Raw genomic sequence first — 23,248 nt, 5'->3', positions numbered from 1 at the left:
GGGAGCCCCCTTTAATAAGGGGGCCCCCAGATCCCGGCCCCCCACCCTATGTGAATAAGTATGGGGTACATGGTACCCCTACCCATTCACCTAGGGAAAAAAGCGTCAATAAAAAACACAGTACACAGGTTTTTAAAATAATTTATTAGGCAGCTCCGGGGTCTTCTTCCGACTTCGGGGGTCCTCTTCCGACTTCGGGGGTCTCTCCGCCGTCTCCTCCCGGTGTCCGCATCTTCTGCCGGCTCCTCCGCTATCTTCTGCAGCTCAATTGCTAGCGGTGGTCCGGACTTCTGCCTTCTTCTTTTTCTTCCAGAGATGTTGACACGACGCTCTCTCCAGCCAGAATGGTCTCTGTGCGCTTCGCAAGGGACTTATATAGGCGGTGGCCCCGCCCCCTTATGCCGTCACAGTCCCTGGGCATGCTGGGTCTGTGACGTTTTAGGAGGCGTGGTCACCGGGTGATGACCACGCCCCCTTATGACGGCACAGTCCCAGCATGCCCCGGGACAGTGATCTCATAAGGGGGCGGGGCCACCGCCTATATAAGTCCCTTGCGAAGCGCACAGAGACCATTCTGGCTGGAGAGAGCGTCGTGTCAACATCTCTGGAAGAAAAGAAAAAGGCAGAAGTCCAGGCCACCGCTAGCAATTGAGCTGCAGAAGATAGCGGAGGAGCCGGCAGAAGATGCGGACACCGGGAGGAGACGGCGGAGAGACCCCCGAAGTCGGAAGAGGACCCCCGAAGTCGGAAGAAGACCCCGGAGCTGCCTAATAAATTATTTTAAAAACCTGTGTACTGTGTTTTTTATTGACGCTTTTTTCCCTAGGTGAATGGGTAGGGGTACCATGTACCCCATACTTATTCACATAGGGTGGGGGGCCGGGATCTGGGGGCCCCCTTATTAAAGGGGGCTCCCAGATTCCGATAAGCCCCCCGCCCGCAGACCCCGACAACCAACGGCCAGGGTTGTCGGGAAGAGGCCCTTGTCCTCATCAACATGGGGACAAGGTGCTTTGGGGTGGGGGGGCCGCACTGCGCCCCCCATGCCCCAAAGCACCCACCCCCCCATGTTGAGGGCATGCGGCCTGGTACGGTCCAGGAGGGGGGGGGGCGCTCGCTCGTCCCCACCCCCATTCCTGACCGGCCGGGCTGCGTGCTCGAATAAGGGTCTGGTATGGATTTTGGGGGGGACCCCACGCCGATTTTTCGGCGTAGGGGGTTCCCCTTGGATCCATACCAGGCCCTTAGGTCTCTGGGGGGGGGACCCACGCCGGTTTTTTTATTTAAAACTTGGCACGGAGTTCCCCCTCTGGATTCATACCAGACAGCTGTCAGCACTGCCTGTCGCTCATCGGGAAAGGAAAGAAAAGTTTTCCTTTCCCGAATAGCGAGGCCGGGCTTGTGCTTACAAAGTCGTGCTGAAGTCGTGTCTATATTATTCAGGCACGACTTGCATGCTACAGACTTGAGGTCTATGGAGTACAACTCGCATAGAAGTTGGACCAAAGTAGTGCAGGGACTACTTTCAAGTCGGCACGACTTAAAGTCGTGCCAATATGAATGGTAGTCATTGAAAATCATGGAGAATGACTTGTCATACGATTTTGCAGTACAAAATCGTGGGACAAGTCGTATAAGTGTGAAAGGGGCCTAACAGACTCTATAACAGAAGCCCTCTCTGTGTGCATCGGAGAAACTCCCCTCCAGGTCTCATTAGTGTACACTCTTCCTGTATTTGCTTTATTGTTAAGAGATCACAGGAGGATCCTAGGGTAACGAAGACTTCTTAGGGGAGAATCTCTGTGTTTGAGTCACTGCCAAAGAAACATTTGTAAAGGGGAGGAGTTGGTAAGATGACCACGCCCACGTGGGGGTGCCAGAAATGTTTCTGCACCAAGGCGTCTGTGAACCTAGGATCGGCCCTGCATGGGAAGTATATGGTGAGTTTAGACCAAGCTAAAGCTTTTGACAGGGTTGACCATGGGTATCTGTGGGCGACTTTGTTAAAGTATGGTATCCCAAGGTTATTGTTTGATTGGCTGAGAACTTTATACTGGAAGGCTGGGAGCTTTCCACTTATCAGTGGGTGGCAAGGCGGTACCTTTAGGGTTGAGGCTGGGGTGAGGCAGGGTTGCCCCTTTGAGTCCCCTCTTATATTTTTTTGCCATCAATCCTTTTTTGAGATCACTGCCGGAGTATAGATTTCAGGGGGTACCTGTGCCCCATGCCTCGGCCCTTACTGTATTCGCTTATGCGGATGATGTCACTGTAGTGGTGTCTGCCTCCCAGTTGGTAGCAGCTTCCTTTGGAACTTACTCTGAGGCCTCCGGGTCTCTTGTCAACTTTGAGAAGAGTGAAGCTCTATGGACACTGCAGAGTGATCCAGATTTTGATTTGCCCCAGTTTGCAATAGCTTCAAGTTGTCTTAAGATCTTAGGGGTTAAGTTTGGAAGGGAAGATAATGCCAGGCTAAATTGGGAGGAGAAATTGGATGCTGGAAATGCAGGGGTTCAGTAATGGAAGAGTTGCAAGCTGACCTACAGAGAAAGGGTCACAATGTTGAAAACATACTTAATTCCTATCCTTCAATATGTCTCTATGGTTTTTCTGTTGCCACAATCTTTCTCTGCAAGGCTCTTCAGTCTGTTTTTTCAGCTTTTCTGGGGTAATAGATTGAATCCAATAAAAAGGGGTTACTTACCTGCCGAAAAAAGTGGGTGGGTTGAATATGATAAACCCTAAGGTGTTTTTTGATTCTCTTTTTCCTAGGCCTCATGAACACTGGACATTTTTTTACTTTTTGACAGCAGCTGTTTTTGGTTGTAGATGTTTTTTTCTACAGTCATTAAACTTTCCATCATGTTATCCTATGTGTCCATGCACACATAGGCTGTTATCAGCAGTTTTGGGCAGTGGCATTTTTGAGCAGTAAAAAAAAACAAAACTAGTGGGTTCTGAGAGACGTTTTTCATCTGTAAAAACGCTCTAACGCTGCTAAATGTTGATAGACGCTCAAAAACTACGCTCACCAGCGTTTTTTAATGTTTTTAATCCAACAGCCTATGTGTGCATGGACACATAGGATAACATAAATTTGAAATTTTTTTTTCTTAAAAAAAAAAAAAAAAACGCTAATAAATGCAAAAAACGCTATTGCAAAAACATTGAAAAAAGTTGAAAAACACACTGCAAAGCTACTGATGTTTTTATAACGTTATTTTAACGTCCAGTGTGCATGAGGCCTAAAAGTTAATTTTGGGTGCTTGGACTCCTGTGTTGGCCCTCCGTGGGTAAACAGTGTTAGGGCCTGGATATTGCCTTGTGCAGAGTCCTGGATGCGGGGCGGTTCTCTCAAGAGGAAGAGATGTACTCAGGGTTATCTCTCACCATATCTGGACTCAGCTCTGAAGTATCTGAGGAGGTGGGGGATTGAGAAATCCTACTTTGAAAATAGCTCAACGAAATTGTTATACCAGAGGATCTGTAGGACCTTTTTCTGTTCTCCACTTGTACTCAGAGACTGCACTACAGCTGTTATGGAGGAAAGCTTAAAGAGGAAGTAAACCCTGATGGGTTTTACTTCCTCTTTTGCTCCCTGCAAAGCCTGCAAATTAAAAGCATAATGGGCTAGTATGCATTTATGTAAAACTTACCTGCAAACCAATACATTGCTGTCCCCTGTGCAGGCTGCATGCATCTTCACCCCCTTTTTCACAGCGCATGCACCAATTACATCATCGGGGCACTACAAGTGAAATATCTCCTAAATGGCGCACGTTTAGAAGATATTTCCACTACCTATAGGTAAAGCCTTATTCTAGGCTATAGTTAAAAGTCACTAGGGAGGGTTTACAACCACTTTAAGAACAGATTCTGATAATTACACACAACATACAGGGCAAGAGAAGTGGTACTGTGTAGGGCTCATACATACAGAATAAGAACAGATTCTATCATTTATGTCTCAGCAGGAGAAAAGTGACATACAGTTGTATTTCTTTCTCATTGTTTTGTAATTGGCAGAGCTCAGAAGATGTCTTCCTAAATATGACAAAGAAACTAATAATCGCAAACCATCTCTGCGGTCTGGATGAGAAGAGGATGGCAAGTTTTAAGAAGGCTCTTGGCCAGATACCGCCTCCTAAAGGAACTGGACCCATAAAAAAGAAAGATATTCAAAATACATCCTTAGAGGAAATGGTTGACTATATCTTCAGATGTCACACTGAGAAGCATGCAGTAACAACCATCAAAACTGCTCTTAATTTAATCAGTGAGAATCAGATAAGGATGTTGATTGATAAAGAACTCAGGAATGGTGCGTACATTGTAATGTCAGACAAAATATTCTTTATAAGGGTGGCCATAAATGTCTCCATCCCATCCCTAATTTTACAGCCAGGTGAAACTCTTTGTCAACAAAGGAGAAGTTTGGGCTGGTATAGGCACAAGGAGAGTTGGAATTTTTCTTCATCTCATTCTTCCAGCTTGAAACCTATTCTGTGGTGAATCTATTGCTTCCTTCCTCTTATTAATGATAAGGAATAAAGTATAGAACCCTTCATGAGACACCTCCTCTTGTAAAATACACAGTGGGGGAAATTCAAGTATTTAGGGATGGATAATGGTCTTCCTGCTTATTACTGTTGGAAAGGCTTTTGTCTGCCTGCAGCCAGCTTAAGCATATACAGCAGCCTTTCACAAAAGCATCCTTGACTTACCACAAATGTAACTTCTACTGTAAAGAACAATCTTTTCCAACTGTCTGCCAATGTAAGTGGACCTAGCCCCGCTGACCATTGGTATAATGGGGCACTTTTCTACTGACCCCCCATTGTAAGGTCGGTCTTCGTCACAGATCACCAATATAAAGGGTCTCTTCTTTCACTGACCACCATGTAAGGGGTAGGGAGGTGTCCAATAACCATTACTGAAAGGGACACTTTTCTACTGACCACCAATGTAAGGTGGGACTTCTCCACTGATCACCAATGTAAATTAGTCCTCCTTCCACTGACCACCTGTGTGAGAAGGCTTTTCTCCACTTACCACCACTGTAGGGGATCCTTCTTCCAGTGATCACAACTGTAAGGGGATCCTTTTTCCACTAACCACAAAGGGGGTCTTTCATTTACAGACCACCAATGTATGGGTGGACCTTCTTCCCTGACCACCAATTTAAGGGTGGGGGGCTTCTCCACAGACCATCAATATAAGGATCACTTTTCTACTGACCACTAATATATGGGGCACCTTTTCACTGACCACCAAAGTAAGGGAGCTTTTTTCTACTGACCACCAATGTAAGGGGGAGCTTTCTCACTGACCATCCTTCTACCACTGATGACCAATATAAGGGAGCCCTTCTTCCACTGACCATCAATTTGGATGGGGACTTCTCCATAAACCATTAATAAAGGCATCACCAATGAAAGGGAGACTTTTCTATTAACCACAAATGGAAGTGGGGGTGGCTTCACAGATCACCAATATAAGGGCTCCTTTTCCAGTGACCACCACTGTGAGCGGGGACTTCTCCACAGACCATCAAAATAGGGAGTTATTTTCTACCAATTACCATTGTAAGGGATACTTTTCAACTGACCACAAATGTAAGGTGGCTTCTTCATTTATCACCAATATAAGGGGCCCTTCTCAACTGACAACCAATATAGGGGCCTTCTCCACTGACCACCAATATAGGGGACATACTGTATTTCTAATGACCAGAATTCTAAGGGGAGCCTTCTTTGCCTGATCAACAATGCAAGGGGTTGGCTGTCTACACTAACCACCAATATATAAGACAATTTTTTACTGATCACAAATTGTGTAGCAATGGCCCCGACCCCTAGAGGCCTAATGGTGACCTCCAGAGTCAGGGAGAGCTGACATCCTTCCTTGTAGAGTGGGTTACTAGGCATAGTGGGTGTAATGCAATATGGAATAATTAGGCGCCAGTCACTTTTTGTCTCATAACAAGAACTGGGGGAGAGGGTGTTAAGGACACCCTTAGACAGATGCGATGTTAATTAGACTCAGAGAAAAAGATAGGCAGACAACTATACAGACTGTAGGCCTCCAACTGGATGCAAGCACTGTACTAGTGTAATTGCTTTCTCCTATGGCAACTGAACTTGTAACAGTCAATAATGCTCCTCACACATAACTCTTGGTAACCCAGAAGGGATCTTCTCTTACATCTCACAGTATCCCACTGTAGGTCTTCTCTCACCGAGCTCCTAGTCTCTCACTAGATTTTCAGATCCCAGTCGTTTCTGGATCCCCGAGCTCTTCTACAGCTTGCCCGCTGTGTACTTTTCAGGCATCACCCCCCTCCCCACTAACCCGATGGGTCCCTGGCTTGGAACTCGCTCAAGCTTTCCCACTTTTTCGCGGTCTCCGGCTGATGAGAAGACTGCTCTGGTACTTCTTCAAGTTTTCTCAATCTATCCTCTGGTTATAGGAGGGATGGTCCCTTAGTGGCAACTACTTCCCTTAACCTTGGATAATGACTGGTTCCCCTATCCGACGGAACCTCTGCAACTCGGTTGGACTCCAAACCTGAAGTCCCAACCCTTCGCTACTCTTCCTGCTCCTGGATAGGCCTCAGGCAACCTAGCAGCCAGGTATTCCTGGGATAGGCCTCAGGCTTCTGGCCTAGCAGCCCGGGTATCTCAATGTACGTCCACCCAGACAGCCGTCCAGGTGGCACAGAATGGCGATAACCTGACTCCACCCAAATAGGCTCTCCCAGCAGGCCAAGAGGCTAAAGAAACCCTGCTGATTGTCTGAGACAACCCATCCACTCATAGTCTGACCTTGCTATGCCCTTGTCAATCCAATGTCACTGTCTATAATGCCACCCAGTGACAGAAGAGAGAAGTGCAGCAAACCTAGATTTAGAGAGAAGTCAGTGGATCTTCTAGCAATTAGCCAGGATGCTTACTACCTGGCAAACTAAATTTGTTACCAACCCTGCCTAAACATCAGGGTGCTACATAAGGAGGCCCTTCTTCTACTGACCACCAATAAACAATGCTATGAAAAAGTATTTGCCCCTTCCTGATTTTTTATTTCTTTGCATATTTGTCACACTTAAATGATTCCGATCATCAAACAAATGTTAATATGACACAAGATAACCCGAGTAAATACAAAATGCAGTTTTTAAATGATGGTTTAATTTATTAAGGGAAAAAAGCTTTCCAAACCTAACTGGCTCTATGTGAAATAGTAATTGCCCCCTAAACCTAATAACTGGTTGTGCCACCCTTGGCGGCAACAACTGCAATCAAGCGTTTGGGATGACTGGCAAGAAGTCTTTCACATTGCTGTGGAGGAATTTTGGCGCACTCTTCTTTGCAGAATTGTTTTAATTCAGCCACATTGAAGGGTTTTCCAGCATGAACGGCCTGTAAAAGGTCATGCCACAGCATCTTAATTGGATTTAAGCCCGGACTTTGACTAGGCCACTGCAAAACCTTTCTTCTTTATTTATTTTTTTTAGCCATTCAGAGGTGGGCTTGCTGGTGTGTTTTGGATCATTGTCCTGCTGCCCAACCCAAGTGCGCTTGTGGTCAGGAACTGCTGGCCAGACATTCTCCTTCAGAATTTTCTGGTAGAGTGCAGAATTTATGGCTCCATTAACAATGGCAAGTTGTCTAGGTCCTGAAGCTGCAAAGCAGCCCCAGACCATCACACTACCATCACCATGTCTGACTGTTGGTATGATCTTTTTATGAAATGCTGTGTTCGTTTTATGTCAGATGTAACAGGACGCACACCTTCCAAAAAGTTCCACTTTTGTCTCATCAGTCCACAGAATAAGTCTTGGGGATAATCCAGATGTTTTTTGGCAAATGTGAGAGCCTTTGTGTTCTTTTTGGTCAGCAGTGGCTGTGGCCTTGGAACTCTCCCATAGAGGCCATTTTTGCCCAGTCTCTTTCTTATTGTTGAATCATCAACACTGATCTTACCTAAGGTAAGTGAGGCCTGCAGTTCTTTAGATGTTGTTCTGGGTTCTTTTATGACCTCCTGGATGAGTCATGGTTGTGCTCTTGGAGTAATTTTGGTCGGCCAGCCACTCCTGAGAAGGTTCAACACTCAAATTTCAAATTTTCTCCATTTGTGGATAATGCCTCTCACCATGGTTCACTGAAGTCCCAAAGCCTTGTGGCCCATACACACAATACGACAATACGAGCAGTCTGAAAATTTTTGGATCGTTAGTACGGTGCTTTCAACAGCCAATTTTGCTTTTTCGTCAGACAAAAGCTGGATGTGCAGACTATGCAATTTTTGTCAGATGTGAACTCTTCGTCCAATTTTCGTTTCATTAGTACAGTTTTCGTCTGAAAAAAATCGTAAGAACAAGACTAGGCATGCTCAGAAACAAAAGAATACATACAAAACTATTCAACACATTACGTCACTTCTGACGTTTTATTCTGTCGTATCAAAAATGTTCGTATTATGAATAACCTCTTCACTTTCGAGCTGAGACTAGCATGCCACAAAAAACAGAGGTTCGGTCGTCCGAAAATCTAAGCGTGTGTACGAGACTTTAGAGATGGCTTTGTAAACCTTTCCAGAATGATAGATGTCAGTTACTTTGTTTCTCATCTGTTCTTCAATTACCTTAGATTGCAGCATGATGCATTGCTTTTTGAGATCTTTCAGCGTGCTTCACTTTGTCCAACAGCTTCTATTTAAGTGATTTCTTGATTCAACAGGTCTGGCAGTAATCAGGCCTGAGCTTGGTAAGTGATATTGAGCTTAACTTTCCAAAAAATGTGGTTAATCACAGTTCAGTTGTGATTTAGCAAGGGGGGGAAATTACTTTTTCACATAGGGCCAGGAAGGTTTGGACATATTTTTACCCTTAATAAATTAAATCATCATTTAAAAACTGCATTTTGGATTTACTCGGGTTATCTTTGTGTAATATTAAAATTAGTTTGATGATCTGAATCTTTTAAGTGTGACGAATGTGCAAAAAATAAAAACAAATCAGGAAGGCCGCAAATACTACTTCACAGCACTGTATAGGGGACTTTCTTCCAAAGAACACCAATATGAGGGGTGTCTTCTGCACTTTTCTTTTCTAAAGTGATTACTAAAACCAAGTTTAACAGTCGCATTAATTTTGCTATAGTATCTATAATGTAAATAAATTGGAAAATCTGGCAGGAAGAATTTTTCATATTGACTGTATTAGATGGAATCTGCAGGATTTATTATAAGTGATTTATCAATATATTCATGCCAACCAGAACTGATATTTTGATCATTAGTTGTGGAAGGACTTACCACTGGAACTGTTATAAACCTTTAAAAAAAAAAAGTTGCACTAAAAAGTTGCACTGAAAATTGTGCAACATTGGAGTCACCTACTGTGAACCGAGCCTCAGAGATTTAATTCTACTCTCTCTATTTTATATATATGAAGCGCACTACCCCCGTAGGAGCTGCTGGGTAGTTCATTCTGATAGTATGATCCCGTTACCCCCTTCTCTGCATAAATCATACAGCAAACACTCCAAAACAATAAAACATTAACTTTATTCTCTCCATTGATGCATAACAGAAAGAACGTGAGTAGATCCTCCAGAATAATGAGCTGCCTTCATAACTTGGTTCCTGTAATGGTCTGCATATTTTCTCCCTCCTGTTTACTACTACTTCCCAACCGCACAGCATTTCCAAATTTAAGTCCAAAGAACAATACTCTGAATAGAGTTCTTAGACAGACCGTTAGGATTTCTCCCAGGTGATAACTATTTAGGACTCCACGGGCACCTCCTTAACACCCTCAGTCTTTGGAATTACTGTTCCCCTGGGTTTATACTCACGTGTACTTCTCAGCAACCGTCCATGCTTGCCATAGAGGGTCCTCTCCCAGTCCTTCTTCTGTTGGTAGTAGCAGTCTCCTCCTGTTACATATTGCAGATTCCTTCTGTTATCTCCTCTATTTCTCCTCCTGACAAGGCACGTTCCCCTCCCCAGAGGGGAGAGCTCTTAAGCTGCACCAGCTTCTACATACTGTCTTCCTCTGCTATTCCTTTCCTATCAACCAGCCACCCTTGAGCATGTGACCCACAGTTTATATAGGCCTGAAAGTCCCTGCCCATTCAAATAAATGATTGGCTCAGGTTGACCCATACAACTAACTGTATCCTGTTTCCAAATTACCTGCCCTCCAGCACCTCTCACTGGACAAACAAGGCATCACTCTCGACAGAATGCAGGTGGTCACACCCCCAATTCTACTCTGTAATTTCTCCCCACCAAATTAAGCCCAACCAGGCTTAAACCAAACAGGGTAATGCCTGGAATTTTCACCTAAAACTGACCCTCACTAACTATTTAGCACACACCTAAGTAGGTGGGCGCTACATATATATGTAGCGCTGGTAGATTTTTAATCTACCGCTGATAGGTAAATCTAGTGGGTCACTTATTAGAGGAAGTTAGATTTGCCTCTGTTCCAGTTTGGCTGAGTTGCGTGTAGTTTCACACTGTGCCGGTGGGTGTCGTTGTCACCATGGGCTGGTGTTGGAAAAGCAACGTGTTGAAGCGTATGAGTGCTCCTCTGTCCCAGAGATAACTAGGTGGAGGTGGTCCTCCGAGTTGCATTGGGAGAGGGTATTTATGGGAGAGACGCCATGTTTAGGGGTTCGTTTTCAGCCACCTGCTGGCCCTCCTGGCCGACAGGTATGAGTACCACCTCGTGGTCCTTTGTTCCGGAGACCCACGTCGCAGCAGCGTGTGGGTGGGCCCAGAACCCTGTCTGGGGCCTACCACAGCAGCAGAGGAATGGTCCTGAGCTGTCTATCCTGACTGAAGAAGCTGGACAACCGAGAAGATCCCAGGGGAGAACCCGTCATGGAAGGATCATGCAGAGTGCTGGTCTGGAGAGGGGCCTGGTGACTCGGTTGGAGGACGTATCCTGAAGTAGTCTTACTGCATAGTACTGCCGGGTTGGCTTAAAGGTTCAAGTACTGTGTCTGACATTCATCGCAAACCAATACATCCTGTGGCAGAGGATCGTACAGGTTTTATTCCAAACAAGTCTGTGGCAGAGACTTTTGTTCGTGCTGCGTACTGGCTGCTAGACAAGTGAGAGAGGTCTATCCAGGCGGGCAAAGATTGAATCCCACAAGGGGAGCGCATTCAACTACAAGTGTTCAATTCCAAAGAATGTTCTAAAGAATACTAAGGAAAGGTATTTGAGCTTCCTTGCAGCTTTCCTTCTGCCTCTTTCCTGCTACTTCCTTTATTTGTTCATTAAAGCATTGGAAAACATACTCAAGTGTTTGGTGCTTATATCGTTCAGAGGTAAACTCAACGGAACCCTAAACCCGGTGCCGGTGAAGCAGCTCCACCGAGAGTTAGTGCTACATATATATATATAATATACACACTGTATTTATTGGCGTAAAACACGCACTTTTTTACCCTAAAAATCGGGTGCAAACAGCATGTGCATGTTATACGCCGATACTTCAATTTTAGCTGCCTCGGAGGGGACAGGGAGGGGGTCAGGATGAGCGCCGTTAGATTACACACAGTGAGAATCTCCTGTTTACTTGGCGGCCTCTTTAATAGGAAGTCCCATCTCCTGGGCCGCCATTGGACGACTGTTCTGTCTATCATAGGAGATTCTCATTGTATGTAATCTGTTGGCGTTCGTCCCGCCCCCTTCCCTGTCCCTTTTAGGCTGCAGATGGGCATCGATCAGGCTGCACTGATGGCAATGTTGAGGTTGCTGCATTGATGGCAATGGTGAGGCTGCAGATGGGCACTGACCCTTATTTTGCTTCAAAGTTCCTTATTTAAAATGTACGTTTTTTTTGCCTGAAACTTCCCTCGTAAAATGAATGTGTGTGTTATACGCCCGATAAATACGGTAATTGTCTTCTATGTTGTAGAAACTTACATATTTAATTTATATCTTTAGTTAACAAAAGCAGGAAGAGCATGGAAACTGAACAAAGAGGTAAGAGAGAATTGGTAACTAATGATGACTTGAGCTGTAATGTAGAAATGCAGTAGTATTCAGTAGTAGTAGTCATAGTGGTCATAATAATAGTAAATCATTATATTAGATCCCTAATGTCCCACCTTCCTTCCATTGAAGCTATAGGAGTGCAGATCACGCCCTATTAGCCTCTTCCCTAACACCAGAAACCAGAAGTGATGTCTTGCATGTTGCTTCCGGGTTCATTTTAGCTTGGAAATGGATGTTCACTGGTCTCCCTCCCTTCCACCCTGACCCAGCGACACCCACCATGTGGGTCCCGGGCCTGCAAGTGGGACAGCAGAGCTCAGGAAACACTGTGGGTGGGGGGGGGGCACACTCAGGGGTCACAGAAAGTGATCGAGGTGTTGTATAGCTTCCAGATTATGTTATTAGAAAGCCTACAGTCAGCTTGTGGAGTTTGTGTTAAACCCTCCACTTCCACTGCAAGACTTATGCCCCGTACACACGGTCGGATTTTCCGATGGACAATGTCCGATCGGAGCGTGTTGTCGGAAATTCCGACCGTGTGTGGGCGCCATCGGACATTTTCCATCGGATTTTCCGACACACAAAGTTGGACAGCAGGAGATAAAATTTTCCGACAACAAAATCCGATCGCGTCAATTCCGACCGTGTGTGGCCTGTTCCGACGCACAAAGTGCCACGCATGCTCTGAAGAAATTCCGACACGGGACAGCTCGTTCTGGTAAACTTAGCGTTCGCAATGGATAAAGCACTTTCATCACGCTGCAATGTAAAAAATGGTTTAATACAGCGCACTCTCTTCTTCTTTATAATGTGACAAGAATTAAGTCGTTTTGCTGCTCATATTCACACACACTTCTCACAAAGTTTGATTTGTGTTTTTTTAGTGGGATTCCCTCAATATATTGTTATTAGTTGTCACATCTGACAGTTTTATATTTTTTTTATATTTTTTTTTGGTTTTTAAGCCTTTTTTTTTCTTTAATGTTTGGATTTTTTCCAAGGCTGATCTTTGTTTAATGTTATTTTTATTTTTACTCCAGAATATTTTTGTGTGTGTTTTGTATGTCAAGTTACCCCAACACCATTGATATCTTGTATTATTTAATCTCCATGAGATTTTTTGTTGTTGGTGTCCCTTGTTCATTTCACATTGTATATTTGAAATGTCCCTGAATCCTCACAAACAAACCATCATTTTGGAAGTAAAACACATAGGAGAGTATAATTCAAAACAAAAATCCTTTATTAAGGGCTCAGAACCAAATAAAGAGGAAGGCAACACTGGATCAACAGGAGAAATTAGTGAAGCCTGGGACCCCCACGGCAGACATCAATTCTTAAACCTCAAAATTGGTGGCCTGAGGAGTCCATATCTAAGGGAGGGCAGTCTGGTCCAGGATTCACAGAGACTCGGATAGCAGCAGATGACATCTGTGTCCCCAGGCTGTGGTACCACAAGAGGCTGCATCTTTTGGCCGACCAGACTGGATCCAGGGCAATCACTCTCTGGTCTTCCTTTCACACTTCCTTCCGGGCTGTGGCTGTGCTGTAGGAGATGTGGCAGGAGGAGGAGTAGGACCTGGAGGAGGAGGAGGACTGGGAGGACCTGGAGGAGGAGGAGGACTGGGAGGACCTGGAGGAGGACTGGGAGGACCTGGAGGAGGACTGGGAGGACCTGGAGGAGAGGGAGGAGGAGGAGGAGGACCATCCCAAAGCTGTGTGTGAGGTGTAAGTTGTCCCCTCACACCTTTCTCCAGAGCCTCTGATATGAGGGCCTGACACATGGCTTGTTGGCCCTCCTCCATCCTCTGCATCTTATAGGCAATGAATGCCGCAAGGTTCTCCTGCATGGTGTGGGGTGCTCCCAGGACCTCTGTAGCCCTCCAAAAAAATCTGATAGCCGCCTCCTCTGGGCTACTCCTCCTGCTGCCACTTTCTGTTTTCAGGGTGGGTGGAAGGACCTGCAGATCAGCCACCTCCTGGCTGAGACTTCCCTGTGTATGAAAAAGGGACATGGTTTTAGTTTTTGCATCATCAATCACAATCATAAATTAGTACTCCCAACTAACATCTAGGTAACATCATTGATAGTACAAGCAGAAATATTTAGAGGAATGCTATACCTGGCTCAATCTGGGCTCCTCCACATATGGCCTGGAAGGCCCAGGTTGGGCATCAGAAGCCTCAGCCGGGGGGGAAGGAAGCGTGGAAGGAAGACTTGAGAGGGATGGCCTGGGTTCAGTCTGGCCTGCCAGAAAATGCAGCCTGTCATAGTACAACATCCTGGGGACATAGATGTCATCTGCTGCTTCGGATCTCTGTGAATCCAGGACTTTCTTGCGCTCCCTCAGATATGTGCTCCTCAGGCAACCAATTAAGATCTTTAAATAAGTGATGTCTGCCGTGGGGATCACCTGCTTCACAATTTCACACAATTGCTCCAGTGCTGCCTTCCTCTTTGCTTGGTTTTTGAAATGGGGGTGGGTAAGCTCCCACAGACAGGGCAGCTCACTTAGCATATCAATGAATAGTGACATGAAGTCAGTATCTCTCATTAAGATATCCATGTTTACTGCAAGACACAACACAAGACAAAGCCTAATGTCACACCAAACTCTCTTAATCTTGTTACAATATAGTCCTCAATCTAGAAGCAGTATAGGCCCAAGTTTGTCTCTTACCTTCGTTCTTACGATCGGCGCGTCCAATGCTCCTTCCTCCGCTCACAGATCGTACGTAATACGCACGCGTGTTACGCTTTATAGACACTGCGCATGTGTGTAACTCCGCCCGCCCCTGACGTTCTTTCTATTCTATTCCCCGCCCCTTTTCGTTCGGCGCAGTGGGGGAAGAGCATGATGGCGGAGTCACACCAGGTGCGTGCTAATTGTAGCAACGAGGAGGAGGAGGAAAGCCCGGATCCAGGCACGTCCCGATCCAGAAGGAGACGTTTTAAGGCCACAAATATGTCGTTTGGGGAGATGTTGGAGATGGTCGACATCATGAAGAAGTCCGACTATGATGGCAAATATGGGCCTTACCCCAACCCGAACATCCGAAAGGCCAAGATCATGGCGAAAGTGGTCAGGAGTCTCGAGCGGAATTTCGGGGTCCGAAGATCAAAAGATCAGCTCAGGAAGCGGTGGTCGGACCTGAAGTTGAGAGAGCCGGAGCAGTACCGAAAGATCCGGAGAGTGCTGCAAAAAAGTAAGTAGTTGTGCTGTGTTTCTATTCTTTCTGGCTTTATTCCGTTCGTTCTGCTCCATATGCTTTTATTAATTGTAACGTTTAAAAAGGTCAACTTTAATGTTCATGGGCCCATTATTCGTTCGTATCAAACATTTTTCGTTCGGCCTCTAGAACACCATTGTCTAGGCCATATGCATTTTCCCACATTTTTTTGGGGCCTACTTGGATGCCAAATATTTGTTTAGGTAGATGGGTTTGTTACTAGAATGAAATGCAAACTAGATTGTGTGTAAGGAGAGGACACTGAGCAGCTGTTTTCACATCTGGACACTGGAGCACTAGTGTGGGACACAAGAACACCATTTTTATTAGGGGGGGCACACAGGTGCTCCAGTGTATACTATAGGGGGGGTTACATGTGTGAAGCTTGTACCAAACAGGTAAAGTATTGCAGCTTGACAAAGGGCAATAAAAAAAAGACATCTTTGAACTCGGCTAAAATAGACAATTGTACCCCACTTCCAAGCAATATTTCCTATTTCTATAGTTCTGCCATCAAATATCTGTGTGCTAAGTATACCATTTTTGTTTTACATAGGGGAGAAAAGACTCGGACACTCCTCATCCCAGGAGAACACAGACCCCCCCCCCCCCTCTGGAAGAAGGGGAACTACCCCAAACCCAAGATGCTGAGCAGGAGGAAGAAGAAGATGTAGTGGAGATTGGCACCACAACAGGTGAGTGTCTGCGACCACAGACTCAGGTAAAAGAGATGGCTGGTGGCAGATTTTTGAGACCTTTTTTTTTGTTCTTTATCTCTTTTTAGGTGATCGTGATGTTGTGGATCCAGAATGCTTTACTTCTGAAAGTGCCCAGATACTGATAGGGGAGATCATGGGGTGTAATCTCCAATTGCAAAACATCCAGCAACAAATACGTGATGTTATTACAAAAAATAATAACATAATTGATGTTTTGGGGCGAATTTAAACCCCACAAAATGACCGGTTTTCAGTAATTTCAATTTTTACAATGTTTTGAAAAGCCAAATTTGGAGGATGCACACAGTGTGCCAACATGTGCTATCTGCCATCACGGGAGATCAATGGACGCGTTTTGGGGGGGGCAACCCCTTCCTCAATTATAAAGTAGCGTTGAGGAAGGGCTTGCTCCCCCAAAACACATCCCTTGATCCCCCCTGATGGCAGATAGCACATGTTGACATTCGTAAATTGGTGTGCATCTTCCAAATTTGGCTTTTCCAGGGGTGAGTTCCCCCCATCTGAACGATATATCAAACCCAGTTCCTAAATACTGATGTCTGATATAGCCTTCAGGTTTTACCATATGTGAACTTTGTAAGTTCTAGTTTTTTGGCTTTCTTGTTGGTTTTACACAGGCCTGTTTTATCTGAAATGGATATTTTGATTATTCATAATGCTACTGCAAACATTTTATACTACAAACATGTTGGTTTGTTTTAAAAACCTTTGGTAAATGCACATGTGATTGTGCAGGTATAAAAAAGTGCCTTACTCAAGAATGTGTGGATTATTGTCTCAACACTACAACAACACTTTTGGGGTGATGTAATTGTTGTTTTATGCACAAATGGGGGTTATTTCCTAAGGGCAAATACACTTTGCACTACAAGTGCAGGTTCAGTGCAGTTGCAAGTGCACTTGAAGTGAAATGTGTTTTTGCATTTAGGAAGTACCAGCCAACACTATTCTTTATAAGGTTACCCAATCACGACATTTTCTGCACTCAACACATTTCTGTCAGGGTCAGCTAAAACAAACACAAGCAGTAAATGTCCACCAAGAATTGCTTTTGGTTGTTTTTTATTTGAAAAAGGTGTCACATATTGTCTGGCATATTGATAGCCCCCCTACCGGCAAAGAACTCCAGGTATCGTAACCGGACATCACGGGCATTCAGGGAGGGCAAGCCAGGACGGCCGCTTTCAAGTGCCGTCATTGTGGAAGTATTTGGGATTCCGGCCTCAGGCCCAACTGAGCCAGCATAGTTGGCTGAATGTTTTCTTAAAAAATTATGGAGAACACAGCACGCCAGTATAATATGGTTTAGTTTATACTCCGCCATATGGATGGGTGTCAGAAATAGTCAGAAATAGTCGGAACCGGCTGGCCAGGATTCCAAATGTGTTCTCCACCACTCTTCGGGCTCTGGCCAGCCGGTAATTAAAAACCCTCTGTTCCGGGGTGAGGGTCCTCATCGGGAATGGCCGCATCAGGTGGTCCCCCAGCGCAAATGCTTCATCAGCAACGAACACAAATGGGAGACCTTCAACATTGTCCTCTGGAGGTGGCAAGTCCAAACTGCCATTCTGGAGACGCCTGTAGAACTCTGTCTGGGCGATGACTCCACCATCGGACATCCGGCCATTCTTCCCCACGTCCACATACAAGAACTCGTAATTAGCCGACACCACCGCCAACATCACTATACTATTAAACCCCTTGTAGTTATAATAGTACGACCCCGAGTTGGGTGGTGGGACGATGTGGACGTGTTTCCCATCAATTGCCCCTCCGCAGTTAGGAAAGTCCCACCGCTGGGCAAAGTGGGAGGCCACAGTCTGCCATTCCTGTGGCGTGGAAGGAAACTGTTGAGGAAAAAAAAAAAAAACATTACTATTTTTTCACAGAAACCTGGCAAGCAGATTAGACACAAACATTATGGGTCAACCTCCAGATAGCATTTATTAAGGGGAATTTAACAACAACAAAGTATAAGGTACACCTATCATATTCCCCCTCCCCCCCTCTCATGGGCCATTTCTAACATTATAGGGGGGGGGGACTCTTGGACAGGTAACCCTCTTCACTTCATTGAGAGATGAATGCCTAAATACAGGGTATTACTTGGAACAGCCCCTCCTTTGTTACACTATTGGCAGCCCACTGGACAGGTAAGAAGTGTCATAATACAAAGATATAAATACACACTGTACACATTTGAGCACATTTGGATATTCTGCTATTACCTATCAAGATAATAATAGGATACAAAAACTTTAAACAGTACCATTGGAAAGTATACAGGCAGGCCCTTGCACTACATGCTTTGGGGAATTCATCCATAAATCTGACCAGTAAAGAGGTGGGTATAGTGTGTATGGGTTTGGCAAAGTCAGCAGATAGATGATTGAGGATAGAGAATTGGGATCAGCTGACTTAGCAGTTGGGGGGAGGGAGGGTTACCAAAAATTTGGGGACACCACAAAAAAAAGCCTCTGGCCCTCTGCCTGAATTTAAATCCAAAATAACATTTCCAAACATTTTAGGGGGTGTTTGGGGTAAAGCACTACTATGGAGCTGATAAAATACATTGTTAAGTGACTACATGAGGTGAATATAGGGCAGGGGACACCATGCTGGGGAGGTTATTGAAGGGCAAATATGTATGAAGGACATCAAATAATAATTACATAAAAATCCAGAATGCATGAGAACAAAGGGGACATTCACAGCATAATACAATCATGGTAATTAGGGAATGAGGAAAGAAATACAATATATTAGCAAACATTCAATACAATAAAATGTGATATAAAAGGATAAAAATCTTACCTTCATATACTCCTTCTGCAGGACCTGGATGATGGCAGAACAGGTCTCTGGGATAATGATCCCCAGAGCCTGGGGGGAGATGCCTGTCGTGAACTTGAGGTCCTGCAGGCTTCTCCCTGTGGCCAAATACCGCAAGGTAGCGACCAACCTCTGCTCCGGAGTGATGGCTTGCCTCATGCAGGTATCCTGCCTGCTGATATAGGGGGTCAGCGAAGCCAACAAACGGTGAAATACGGGGTCCGTCATCCTGAGAAAGTTCCTGAAATCATCAGGATTATTCTCACGGATCTCACGGAGCAAAGGCATATGACAGAACTGGTCACGCTGGAGCAACCAATTCTTGGTTCATGAACTCCTCCCCACCCTGTTCATGGACTGGACTTGTGTCAAGGTCAGGACCCCAACACCAAGCCCCCGCACAGCACGAACTCTACGAGGAGTACGCATACGCAACATGGCTAGAAAACGGTCGGCTGCTCAGAACGAAGTAACAGAACGCACTGAAGAACAGGAAGGCCTGTGAAGAGCGACCTGAAAACCAGTAACGAATAAACAAGAATACAGTGACTAAAGTCACGCGGAACTTGCTGCACGCACTGAAGAGCAGATACAAACCCACAAGCACAAACTGAACGGCAGAAAACGATCTGAAAGCCACGAGTCTGAAAAAGCGCGAATCGTCTCTCACCAAACTTTTACTAACACGAGATTAGCAAAAGGAGCCCAAAGGGTGCCGCGCTTGGTTCTGAACCGGCCTTTTCTAGTCTCGTCGTACGTGCTTGACGTCACCGCGTTCTTGGCGATCGGAAATTCCGACTACTTTGTGCGACCGTGTGTAGGCAAAACAAGTTTGAGCCAACATCCGTAGGAAAAAATCCGAAGATTTTGTTGTCGGAATGTCCGATCAATGTCCGACCGTGTGTACGGGGCATTAGAGCAGTGGCAGTCAAAAGCTTAAAGGAATTGGGCATTTTAACTGCCACTTTAAGCATTTAAAAAATGACTGCTCCTAGTGTTAAGGCAGCACTCTCAGCTAAGCGACAAAACTTCTTGCTGTAAGGACATCTGATTTATTTGTTTCTTATTGTTAACTTGTGTTTGCCCCCATCCTTACTCCGCAGCATTTCTGAGATAACTTCCTTCAGGCTCCACCGGCCATTACTCCTCACCTCTTCCGGTGACCCGATAGTTATACAATTGCTTCTTCTCCACTTTGGCACTCTGCATCATCTGCTCACTCTTATGCCCCGTACACACGGTCGGATTTTCCAATGGAAAATGTGTGATAGGACCTTGTTGTCGGAAATTCCGACCGTGTGTAGGCTCCATCACACATTTTCCATAGGAATTTCCGTCACACAAAATTTGAGATCTGGTTCTCAAATTCTCCGACAACAAAATCCGTTGTCGGAAATTCCGATCGTGTGTAGACAATTCCGACGCACAAAGTGCCACGCGGAATCAAGCAGAAGAGCCACACTGGCTTCATTTTTCTCGGCTCGTCGTACGTCTTGTATGTCACCGCGTTCTTGACGTTCGGAATTTCTGACCAACTTTGTGTGACCGTGTGTATGCAAGACAAGTTTGAGCCAACATCCATCGGAAAAAAACATGGATTTTGTTGTCGGAATGTCCGATCGTGTGTACAGGGCATTACATGACACAACTACACTCACTGGCCACTTTATTAGGTACACCTGTTCAATTGCTTGGTAACACAAATTGCTAATCAGCCAATCACATGGCAGAAACTCAATGCATTTAAGCATCTAGATGTGGTGAAGACGACTTGCTGAAGTTCAAACTGAGCATCAGAATGGAGAAGAAAAGGGATTTAGGTGACTTTGAATGTGGCATGGTTGTTGGTGCCAAATGGGCTGGTCTGAGTATTTTAGAAACTGCTGACCTACTGGGATTTTCACACACAACCATCTATCGGATTTACAGAGAATGGTCTGAAAAAGAGAAAATATTCAGTGAGAATGGGTAGATTGGTTTGAGATGAAAGAAAGGCAACAGTAACTCCAGATAACCACTCGTTACACAAGGTATGGAGAATAACATCTCTGAACGAACAACACATCGAACCTTGAAGCAGATGGGCTACAGAAGCAAAAACCACACGGGGTGCCACTCCTGTCAGCTAAGAACAGGAAACAGAGGCTACAATTGGCACAGGCTCACCAAAACTGGACAATAGAAGATTGGAAAAATATCGCCTGGGCTGATGAGTCTCGATTTCAGCTGCCATATGCAGATGGTGGGGTCAGAATTTGGCGCAAACAACATGAAAGCATGGATCCATCCTGCCTTATATCACCGGTTCAGGCTGGTGGTGGGTGTGTAATGGTGGGGGGGATATTTTCTTGGCACACTTTGGGCCCCTTAGTGCCAATTGAGCATCATTTAAACACCACGACCTACCTGAGTATTGTTGCTGACCATGTCCATCCCTTTATGACTACAGTGTCCCATCTTCTGATGGCTCCTTCCAGCAGGATAATGCACCATGTCACAAAGCTCCAATCATCTCACCACTGGACAATGAGGTCCCTGTCCTCCAATCATCTCACCACTGGACAATGAGGACCCTGTACTCCAATCATCTCACCACTGGACAATGAGGTCACTGTACTCCAATGGCCTCCACACTCACCAGATCCCAATCCAATAGAACACCTTTGGGATGTGGTGGAACAGGAAATTTGAATCATGGATGTGCAGCCGACAAATCTGCAGCAATTGCGTAATCCTATTATGTCAATATGGACCAAAATCTCTGCGGAATGTTTCCAACACCTTGCTCAATCTATGCCATGAAGAATGAAGGAAGTTCTGAAGGGAAAAGGGGGTCTAACCCCATACTAGCAAGGTGTACTTAATAAAGGGAGGGTGAGTTAGTTATTCTCCATGAAGCTCAACACTGTAGTGTATTTTACAAAGCCTCACTCACTTTTCCATGAGTCTCAGGCTAGGTCCCTGGCACGCCCTGTACCGCAGTCAGACCCATTGTTGGGGTTACCGACCGCTAGGAAAGGAATAGAGCACACAGATCCCTTTTCTACTAGGGACCCCAGTGACCTCTGCCAAGTCACCCTGCTACCTGGCCGGACACTATGCAGACAATTCACCAACTAAAAGTAAGTGAATCAGCGCTCACTGACAGAAGATGAAATCTATATGTAATAAAATAAAAATATGCAGACTGATAAGAACAGAAAATAATAATAAAAAAATTATATTATAGTGCTTTAAGTCTATGTAGTCCATAAATAGGTAAGAACCACAGGATAACAGGGGGGATTTGCTCTCTTATGGGGCGGCTTGTGTGAGCGGCTACCTCTCCATTGGGCCGTTTACCTTCGGTCATTTGGTGGGAGTCTTGGTGGTTGCTTATGCCCTCAGCCCCAGTTGCCATCTCCAGCGGGTCCAGGCATTCTCAGTAGCCCTCCAGTCTACCCTGTCTACCATCCTGGATAACCACACACGCGATACCACAGCACCTCTACATGCAGTCTGAAAGTTTCTCTGATGTAAATGGATATTGGAATAAAGTCTCGTTGTTTTTACTCACACTGATCTGGCGACCTGTTTTCTCATTGTATTTCTGTTCTCGAAGGAATCCCATACCTCAACAAGGAGCCGCTGGATTTTCTACCAGGGACCCCAGTCACCTCTGCCAAGTCACCCTGCTACCTGGCCGGACTCTATGCAGACAATTCACCAACTAAAAGTAAGTGAGTCAGCGCTCACTGACAGAAGATGAAATCTATATGTAATAAAATAAAAATATGCAGACTGATAAGAACAGAAAATAATAATAAAAAAAATATATTATAGTGATTCAAGTCTATGTAGTCCATAAATAGGTAAGAAGCTTCTTATTAGTCTGTTTTTACTCACACTGACCTGGTGCCCTGTTTTCTCATTATGTAAATAGACACTTGTACTGTAAAATGTCTCTCCCCGAGTTTTTGGACACCCTGAGTGATACACATGCATGCACCCCTTTTCGATTTTCCTTGGGTCACTTCAGACCAGACAATACTTCTTCAACACATGGAAGCTTACTTAAGAAATTCTTCTTTATATCTGTTACCTTAATACAATCTCTCGCATAATTTCTCCTCGCAGTTCTGCATTACATTAGTAGTGGTGCTACTCCTTAGTGTTCTGCCCCATAATCTGGCACATTACCTAAAAATGTAAATAAATAAAAATTGTCCCCTAGCTAAATCCAATGTGAAGCACACCATCCATTGATGTAGATTCAATGTTAATCATATGACATTTACACCACTTGACACATGAACGAAGGCCTGATGACACAACGACAGGATGATCCGCGCCACGACAATCCTCTCCCACCAAACTCCAATCACAAATGATGGCTCCTCTGCCGGCAGCTGAATGAGTATCCCAGTTGATGTCATTAAACCAATTGTGTTTG

At 45.0% G+C, this 23,248-nt stretch overlaps 1 protein-coding gene across 2 annotated transcripts in view; it reads left to right on the top strand.

The window, feature by feature from the left end:
- Positions 1-23,248, top strand: part of LOC141148369 (uncharacterized) — a 111,223-nt gene that overhangs the window by 27,674 nt on the left and 60,301 nt on the right. For both annotated transcript variants that reach the window (XM_073635785.1, XM_073635784.1), the window contains exons 3-5: positions 4,024-4,318; positions 11,963-12,001; positions 22,418-22,531. In XM_073635785.1, the coding sequence (XP_073491886.1) occupies positions 4,024-4,318; positions 11,963-12,001; positions 22,418-22,531 (448 nt within the window). The remainder of the gene's footprint in view (positions 1-4,023; positions 4,319-11,962; positions 12,002-22,417; positions 22,532-23,248) is intronic.

This window comes from Aquarana catesbeiana, linkage group LG06, assembly GCF_042186555.1.
Source record: "Aquarana catesbeiana isolate 2022-GZ linkage group LG06, ASM4218655v1, whole genome shotgun sequence".
Classification (NCBI taxonomy): Eukaryota; Metazoa; Chordata; class Amphibia; order Anura; family Ranidae; genus Aquarana; species Aquarana catesbeiana.
The sequence above is the reverse complement of the archived record's forward strand: the minus strand, read 5'-3'. Positions and strand labels throughout refer to the sequence as shown.